Source organism: Cibotium barometz, chromosome 22 (assembly GCF_041138505.1).
Source record: "Cibotium barometz isolate CiBa-2024 chromosome 22, ASM4113850v1, whole genome shotgun sequence".
NCBI lineage: Eukaryota > Viridiplantae > Streptophyta > Polypodiopsida > Cyatheales > Cibotiaceae > Cibotium > Cibotium barometz.
The window spans coordinates 19481521-19490997 of NC_141067.1; the positions used below are offsets into that span (position 1 = coordinate 19481521).

Sequence of the window (9477 nt, forward strand, 5' to 3'; positions counted from 1 at the left end):
AGGGAATGAGTTGTTGTTTTTGCCTGCTAGTGACATGAGAGAAGATGGTCAAATGATTCATGTTGACTCATTTAGTACCTGCAAAGTTTTTGTGCTCTTATAGCACTCATGTAGCATCCTTCTCCTTGATGATAGATTGTAGGTTTGTCATCTCTTTGAGCCCATTATTCATGCACCATCGCAATTAATTCAAGGATCCCTGCACCTAGTCCAGCTCTATAGATTCTTGAAAAATAGACTAGCTTGGCACCATCAGGGTCGATATGGGTACCGAGAACTCCGGCTACGAGGGCTGCACTTCTAAGTGTAGTGTTGCAATGGCGGTTTCCTCCTACCTACTGCTGTAGCTTCTGGGACAACAACATAGATCTGCCTAGCGTAGCCAAATCCTCCTTCATTTGTTGCTTGCTTGGTGTCTCCACTCCTCTAGAACCCTCCTTGGAGGTTTTACATCTAAGCATCCAATCCCACTGATTTCTCCTTGATTCACTCTACATTTCTCCTTGATTCACTCCACCTCTTTTGCTTGATTCTCTCCACACCTCCTAAATCTCCGCATGCTACCCTTTATTCTCTCCCAGTAAATACTTCTCACCTTTTCACAGGTTCTCTCACATTTACAGATTCTCTTTTACAACCTCTAGCCAAAGACTTGTTCCCGCATACACCTAATTCACTTGTATATTTCAACAATTTTGTACATAAAATATCTTCAAGCATATGAACTTAATTAATAGTGATTTAGAAATATGGATTTACTAAAAATATTAAAATATTCTGTCACTCATTGAGATTGTTTAAATACATTTGAAAAATAGAAACAACATACAGTAACTCTAGGCTATATTTTTTGGTGCAACAACAAACATTGGTAGTTCTCATGACCACAAACAACAACTATCCACCTCAGGAATACATGGTGTGTCTGCCAAGGTGGGTGCATGCATACAAAGTGATAATGTTTAGGTCATGTAGTGCACTAGCCACCTTTCAAAGATTAACAAGCCTTGTCTTCAAAAAGCAATGGAAGAGAATTCTTGAGATTTTCAGTGATTCGAACTTCTTCAAAAGCTCAAAGAATGCTCAAGCAATGTGTATTCTTCAAGATCTCTTTAAATCCATGCAAGTGTTTGCTTGTGGTGATCCATAAGGTGGTGCCTGGTCATGTAGGCATTGTAGCAAATTAAGCAAAGGTTAATAAGATGATTGTGGAGTAGCCCCACCCAAGAATTTCAAGGAAGTTTAAATCTTTATGGTGGGGTAGTACGGCACCTTTATCTTGGGGTCCCTTCACTATGTCCACCCAGCAACCAATTCTGTGACAAAAGTTGCCATATTGTAGGCGAAATGGCTTGTGTGGAGGGAGGGTGGCATCAAGGTAATGCTGATGTTCTGCAGGCCTTGTCCAGCATGATTATGTTAGGGTCCCTTCACAATGTCCAGCAGGCAGGTTGCCATATTGTAGGTAAGATGGCAATGTCCAAAGGGACGGTGGTGGCATCAGGGTGCTGCTTAATGCATGGTGGACCTGGACAATGGTGTCCCTTCTGAAGCCAGCCTTGATTTGGAGAGAACCACTTGCACTCCCACTAGAGCATGAGCGTGCTTTTAAAATTAGACCATTGCCTCCTTCCTACATATCAGGGTGACTGTGTATACTTCATGCTCACTCACAATCCACAGCACCTTGTATCTGTCTAAAGTTTTCCACCTCAGCTGCACAATCCTGCAGCCCCGCATCAGCATAGATGTTTGACAGCAAAACATAAGCACCAGCATGCTTGGGCTCCAGGTTCACTGCATGATCGAATGCTTGTTTTGCCAGCTCTAAATTACCATGTGTACCACAAGCACCCAGCAAACATAACCAAATTGCCGCATCAGTTTGCACCGGCATCCTCTCCAGGATGTTCTTTACCCTCTTGAAGTCCCCTACACGCCCAAGAAGGTCTAGCAGAATGCCATAATGCTTTGTGTTCGGACTTAGGCCATAGTCTCTGCTCATAGATTCAAAGTACTCAAGACTTATGGCAACAAGGCCAGTATGTCTGCAAGCTGAGAGAGCGGAAATGAAGGTTAATTCGTCAGGCTTGATGCCTGCCGCTTTCATATTTTCAAACATACCAAGGCTTGCTACATACTTTCCTTCTCCTGCATGACCAGCCATGCATGCATTCCATAGCACAATAGTAGCATCAAAAAGTCCATCAAAACATGCCTGTGCATCAACCATGCTCGCACAGCTCCTATATGCAATCACTAAGGTGGATGTAATGGCAGTGACATGATCGTAGCCAGCTGCAATAACCTCAAAGTGAAGCTGTTTACATGTCTCCAAGTTCCCTGTTGCACCGCACGCTTGCAGTATAGAGACTAGTGCTACATCATCCTTAGTAACATGCTGTATTTGCATCTCCCTGTACAACTGTAAAGACTTCTCTCCATGGCCATGTTCAACATATGCGCAGAGCAGTACAGTCCACGAGACGACATCACGTTGGGACAATGCACCAAACACATCCTCTGCCTCTACAACAGCCGCACATTTGCCATACATACTCACAAGGGTGTTAGCCACCTGGGCGTCTGATGCGTAGCCCAACCTGCGGGCATCAGCATGCAATGCTTGTCCAAATTCCAAAGAGATCACTTTGTTTGACTGCTCCTTGACAAGAAGAGCTTCCTTCTCTGCAAGGGTGCCACATGCCCGAAGGGCCATCACAAAGGTCGGCTGGTCTGGACTCATGCCGTCTTCTTGCATCTGTCTATACAAGTGTAAAGCCTTCTCTTCTTCGCCCTGCTCAACGTATGCTGCAAGCATCGCATTCCATGACACGACGTCCCGTTGAGATAGTGAGCTAAAGACATTATCTGTGTCCAAAATGGTGCCACACTTGCCATACATACTCACAAGGGCGCTGCCAACCATGACATCAAATATGAGGCCTTTCCGACGAACATCGGCATGTAATGCTTGTCCAACTTTTAGAGGCACCCCCTCGGTCGATCGTCCATCAACAACAGAAGCATCTTCCTTCTCAGCAAGGGTGCCACATGCCTGAAGGGCAAACACGAGCGTGTTACGGTTTGCAATCACGTCTTCCTCTTGCATCTGTCTATACAAGTGCAAAGCCTTTTCTCCTTGGCCCTGCTCAACATATGCTGTGAGCATAGCATTCCATGTTACAGGGTCACGACGGGGTAAAGCACCGAACACGTCCTCTGCTTCTGCAACCGCCCCACACTTGCCATACATACTGACAAGGGTGCTACCAACAAATACATGGGATGCAAGGCCTCTCCTGCGGGCCTCAGCATGTAGTTTCTTGCCTAGTTTAAGGTCCAATGTGCTGCCACAAGCTTTAAAGAGGCTGACAAAGGTATAACTGTTTGGCTCCACACCATCCTCTTGCATGCATTGATGCATTCTGAGTGCTTCTTGCCCTCGTCCGCAGTCTGTGTAAGCAGAGATAATGGCAGTCCAGGAGAAGACAGTGCGTCGAGGCAATCTAAAAGATACCTGGCATGCCTCATCGATTGCACCACATTTTGCCAAAGTCATTGCCAAATAGTCACCCAGCAAGGTGGTCATGGGGGCATTATGCTGGGCAAGATGAGCATGAATTTGCTTGGCTTGGGCAAAGGCATTTTTGCTCTTGTTGCATGCTTGGAGGAGGCAGAGGTAGGTATTACTGGAGGGAGCTGTGTCCAGGTGGGAGAGCACGTTGAGGGCCCTGTCCAGCTGTCCTTTTTCACAGAGGGTTCGCAGAAAATGCTCATTGTGTAAGTCCCTGCAGGAGCCCAGATTTCCCTCTTGCTGCTGGTCGTGTAGGGGAGAAGAAGTATCATCATGATCACAATGGTGTTGATGGTCATGATGATAATGATGAGGATATGGCCGAGAGTCATCCACCAAGGTGGCCCTGAACTGTTCATTGTTCGGGTTATGATGGCTGCAATGATGATGGCCATGCCAGTGGGAATCATCTGCCCAAGGGGGCTTGTTGTGCATTGTGAGCTTATGATAGTGATGGTGATGATGCTGCTGGCAATGGTGGGCATAGTCATGATGCTGATGGCCGTGATGGAGGATGGGGAGCCGAGGACGATCCAACCATGGGGACTTGTGTGGCTTGCTGTTGAGAAACTTGAGGACAAGATCGTCAGGATGACTAGGGCTTCTCTTGCAGTCCCACGACAGTAACTCAGTGAGTCTCTCATGGTGTTGGGCTGCTCTTCTTTGTGGTATCGCCTGCGCGTCAGCTTGTCTCGCCTGCTGCTGATGGCTGCTGCTACTGGTTTCCCTTCTTTGGAGGGGTTGTTCGTATGTGGGTGCTCGCCTTGTTGGTCTTCGGGGAAGAAGCACTCCCATCTATTATTGCATTTTAGTAAGTGTGCATAATAGAAGAGTTTATGCACTTCCTCCTTGCTTGTTCCAAGAGCTATTCACTTCTAAACCCACCTGGCCCCTTGAGGTGGTGCCTTCTTGTAAAGATGGGATGTGTGAGTTGTAATTTCTAATTCGTCAAACTTATTTTTTTAAAATTAAAAAAGAGCCACTTCTGAAAAAACCCTGTGCTGCATAGTCGGAGTCTAAATGTAGGCATTTGTTGAGTTATCTTATCAGAAACGTCACAGTCCGAGTCCAACTATAGGCATTTTCTGAGTTATCTTATGAGAAGCGTCACTTTAAGGGACTTTAAACAGAACCATTTATTTAGTTCTTTAAAGAGAGCCGTCACTTTTAGATTTAAAAAGACTTTTAATGTAGGCATTTATTTCACTTCGCACATATAGCTTTAAAAAAACTTTTAATGTAGGCATTTATTTCACTTTGCAACTTCTACACATATAGCTTTGCTACCCTCACTTGCAAATCACAAAACAAAAATAAAAATAAAAATCATTCAATCATGAATTAGAATGCCTCTATAGGGTGTTGTTATTGCTTTACAATTGATGTTATGAATTTCAGTATGATGTGTATCGATCATCAAGGGTTACCTTCTGACAGAATCCTTTTCCCTTTATATTTGATAGGAAAAGGGTGCTCATTGCCATAATGATGTTTCTGATAGTGGTGTAGGCATGATTATAATGCTTATATATTTAAATATTATTGGCCACTTTGTTTCTCACAGTATGATTATAATGTTTATATATTTAAATATTATAATGCGTATATATTTAAATATTTATCGACTATTTCATTTAACATGCATTCACAATGTCGCTGTCTCAAAGACATCTTCATTATGTCATGGTTATATTGTAAAAGCATCTTTGACATATTATAAGCATCTAAATGATGTCTACACATCTTAGGTGTCAAGCGTGTACCACGACTCATGAGGAAACTAGAAAATAAGGCCGAGTCTATATTAAAGAACTAGAACTAGCAATGGGTGTATGTGGGTTAATTATCCTCAAGGGGCCTAGAAAAAAAATGCTTATGAAGAAGTATAAAAGTCAATTCCTCATGTATTATACCAAAGACATGTATTAGACATGCGAGGGCGTCATTTGAAGCTCTTGGTGCCACATGCGCCATTTCTTCACTGAACATGTGCATTACATACAATGCTTGGAGTTTCCCCTCAATGGGACAAGCATACTTGATAAGCGGTTTCAACAAAAAGGTGACGCTCCACCCCGAGTTTGGTGGTTTGGGACTCTCGCATAACAAGGCTAAACAACTTTGGCATTATTTCTAGGGATAGCCATTTCTTTTGCAAGTCATGGTTTTCATTCCATAGTGTGTAGACTCTACCCTTAATCAACATGAAGTAGCAGCACATGGTGAAACATCTTTGGCATTGTTTCTAGGGATAGCCATTTCTTTTGCAAGTCATGGTTTTCATTCCATGCGGTGAAACATGCTCGATTTTGCATTGGGTGCAAAAATTTATTTATGTTTTGATTTTTAGGTTTTGAAAACTTTTTGTGCTAGTTTTCTATTTTTGTTAGAGTTAATCTCTTCTCTTGCGTGTGTATTTTTATTTTAGTTTCTATTTTTGTACTATTAGAGTTAGATAGGCCTAGCTTCTACTCTTCATTTGTCTTAGAATAGGTTAATCTCTATTTAGAGACATTGATTAGGTAATTAGTAGCATTTAGGAATATGAAAAGTACATAGATCCACATAGATTAGTTAAGTTTCTAATGGATTTAGTGATTTAATTAAGATCTAGTCTTTAACAAGCTTCAAAAAAATTGAAATAATTCTAAAAATTTAAAAATAGCCCAAAAACCTAACATTAGGTTTCTCACTCATGACTGTGATAGTAACACTCATATCCGTAAGTTTGTATACTTACATACATGAGTGAGAAACCTAACATTAGGTTTCTCACTCATGACTGTGATAGTAACACTCATATCCGTAAGTTTGCATACTTACATACATGAGTGTACATACTCACAAGATTTTGTAGAGCTTTAAATGCATATTAATACCTAACATTGGCAAAAACATGTTATTATAACTTAAAATATGGCAAAAATAATCAAAATTTTAATGTCAATACATGTCTTTGTACATTAATGCAGATTCACGAATGTTAATGTACAGACTAGTTAAGTGTAGAGTCTAACAATTGTGAGTGTACAAAGACATCATGAGCCAACAATTGTAAGTCTAAAAATTGTGATATGAGTAGAATTAGATTGATGATCGTGAGTGACCAGATTCACAATTGTATATTTTTTAGACTTCTCCCTTTTTGTAACAAACTTGTTATGGGCTAAGCCTTCTTGTTTTGTAACAACCTTCTTGTAATGGCCTCTTACAAATGGGGAGTACCCGATTCGATGTAAGAAGCAAAAGTGGGGAACTCTCAAGGTTAAGGTTATGTAAGTTAGGAGATCAGTAGATATCAGATTGATGTACTATTGACAGTTTGAGATTATACTCAAGAATGTCTTGTGGGTTGGTCTGTCTTGACTCTATTCTGTACTGCATAGTTCTATCTACTCAGTGTCAATTGCATGCCTGTGTGTGTGTTAACTCCTATCCGTATAAACATGAAGATGTTAACTCTTATCCAGAAACATGAAGGATCTAGGAACTATCCTATGCGTAGTCTTGATTTACCCCCCTAAGCATGAGCAGACTGGTAGCTCAATGATGTGCGTTGGCTTGTTACACAATTGAGATAGCCGTTGCTCTCTAGGAGCCAACTAGGTGGTCCGAAACCACGCAAGTGCCGGGTCTTGACCGGACTTTGACACTTTTGGCAATCCTACTAAAGAATGGTACGCCAGGTAGGGGAGGAGGAAGGTAGAGATTAATTTGGCATATGAAGCTTGAATTGGGTTATGCATGATATGCATGTTCTCTCCTGGAACACTTATGATGTAGTGGAGCAGATCACGAGAGGAAGTGAGTGAATCATGGTGTCGGGCTCATAGGAGTGCAATGGACAGTGCATGGAGAATGAATAAAGTTTAAGCAAGGCAATATGGTGCCGCCCTACAGGCAGTCGGAGGCCTCAGGAAGTGAAGGGTGACCACATCATCCAAAAAGATTTCTGAAAGGGATTTTGCACCAGCAAGATCAAGAATGATAGAATCAAGAACCTCTCAGAAATCAAGAGGGAGAGGAAGAACACTAGGAGTAGCGAAACAGGAGGTAGAGAAATTAAGAAGAAGAACGGCCTTTGAAAGGATGTCTCTGAAATACCCGAAGTTCAAGGGAAAAAGTGAGGAGGATCTAGACGCCCATGTCTTTGCCTTCTAGATCACCTTCTTGGCCACCATAGCCTCATTACCACAGAAGATAGAGTATAACAACCCTAGGTGGAAAGACCACTAGCTGGTACGCTCAGTATGGTATGGAGCACTTCTAGACATTTGAAGAATTGAAGAAAGATTTCCTGAAAAGATTCCGGAAAGACAAGACCACCACTAAGGTATTGGGAAAGTTGCAAAGGCTAACTTAGAAGAAGAGGCCAACAGAAGACTATGCAGCATAATTCAAAGCATTGTTAATGCGTTTGGACCAGCCAAACAAACCGTAGCCCACGCTGAGTTAGTGGTTCATGAGAGGATTGAGATAAGCTTTAGATGGCGGTAGCCTTTTATGATTTGGATACCTTTACCTTTAAGCAAGTGGTAGTAGCAAGAGCAACTAGAGCCGAAGGGATCTTGAAGCAGACAAGCAAAGATTTCGAGAAGAAAAAGAAAGGAGATGGCAAAAGGAAAAAGAAAGAAGAAGGAACTTTCGAGTCGGATCCCAGTGAAGACACCTCATAATCAGAATCTAGTCGAGATTCGGATCCCGAAGAGTGAAAGCCCTTGAAGAAGAGAGGCAGGAAGCAGGCACTGGATGTTCATAAAGAACTGAAAGCCACCCTACCCAAGCTTGTCAGAGGACACACAGGATCCGAATTGAGATCGGACGTCTGGTGCATGAAGGTAACAACTAGAGCCATGTGCTATTTGCAATAGGAGCAACCAAACCACTGATTCACGCTTTTACAACACTCGGAACACAAACCCGAGGGTAGTGGAAAGGCAACAGCATCAGTAAATAATAGATTTTGGCCATCAATCAAGTCGCCATTGGACCTCAAAACAACATACCTTATGGAAGAGGAGGAGGTGGAAGATTCAAACAAAGAGGAACTGGATTGATATGCTACTATTGTAGCAATCTTGGGCATAGGAAAATGGAATATCCCATACTACGTCATCAGCAGGAATTGCAAGAAGTAAGCCTGCAGAGGGAGGCAGACATAGTGGTAGCCGATGCAACAATAAATATGGTGATAGTGGATGTATGGGCAGTGGAGCATGAAGAAGAGCCACCAGTAGTAATTGCAATGACAAAATTGCAAGGATCTGTCAAGACTATGACATGAAGGGATGCTGATTCGAAAGAAAAGTAAAGGTCATAACAGTGGGAAGGAAAGCAAGGGGTTCGAAAACTAATCACTAAACTTGTGCAGCGTGCACAAGGAATAGCGTAGATGATACATGAAAGCCCACTTCGGAATGAGCGTGCTGGCACTAATCTGGAAAGTACAAGCCTGGTCAGGAAGAGACAAAACATTGTAGGAGGTGAACAACCACTAGGCAGTGTGAAGATGACTCAAGAAGGGATGCAAGAGTGCCAATTGGGCCTACAACAGCCCATAGCAGTAAAAGCATCTTGGAAAAGGAAGTGGAAAAGGATTCGAAGCGAGTCTATATAAAAGAATGAATAGGGGAAGGTCAGGAGAAGGAAAGAAGATAACAATAAGGAAGGATGAGTAGAAGCCAAATTACACCAAGTCAGGAAAGGGAGAAGCGAGCAGTAGAATGTAGAAATGTGGAAATAGCTCAGGACTGCGACACAGCTATTCCGGAAGTGACTGTAAAAATAAGAGGGAAAATGGTGTCATGAGTCAACATAATATCAGTTAGCCTACCTAAGAAGCTAGAAATCACATAAAGGTAGCTTGCTCCGTTCCAAATCAGGATGGTTGATCAATGGAG

The 9477-nt window shown here is 42.4% G+C and overlaps 1 protein-coding gene across 1 annotated transcript; it reads right to left on the minus strand.

The window, feature by feature from the left end:
- Window positions 1-1080: 1080 nt before the first annotated feature.
- LOC147626349 (putative pentatricopeptide repeat-containing protein At3g01580) lies at window positions 1081-4378 on the minus strand. Its single transcript, XM_086816498.1, has one exon. The coding sequence runs from the start codon at window positions 4370-4372 to the stop codon at window positions 1667-1669; it is 2706 nt and encodes a 901-aa protein (XP_086672624.1). The 5' UTR covers window positions 4373-4378; the 3' UTR covers window positions 1081-1666.
- Window positions 4379-9477: the final 5099 nt, after the last annotated feature.

Coding starts and splice junctions, on each gene's coding strand:
- LOC147626349 (XM_086816498.1), bottom strand. CDS start 4,372: ATGGGAGTGCTTCTTCCCCGAAGACCAACAAGGCGAGCACCCACATAC.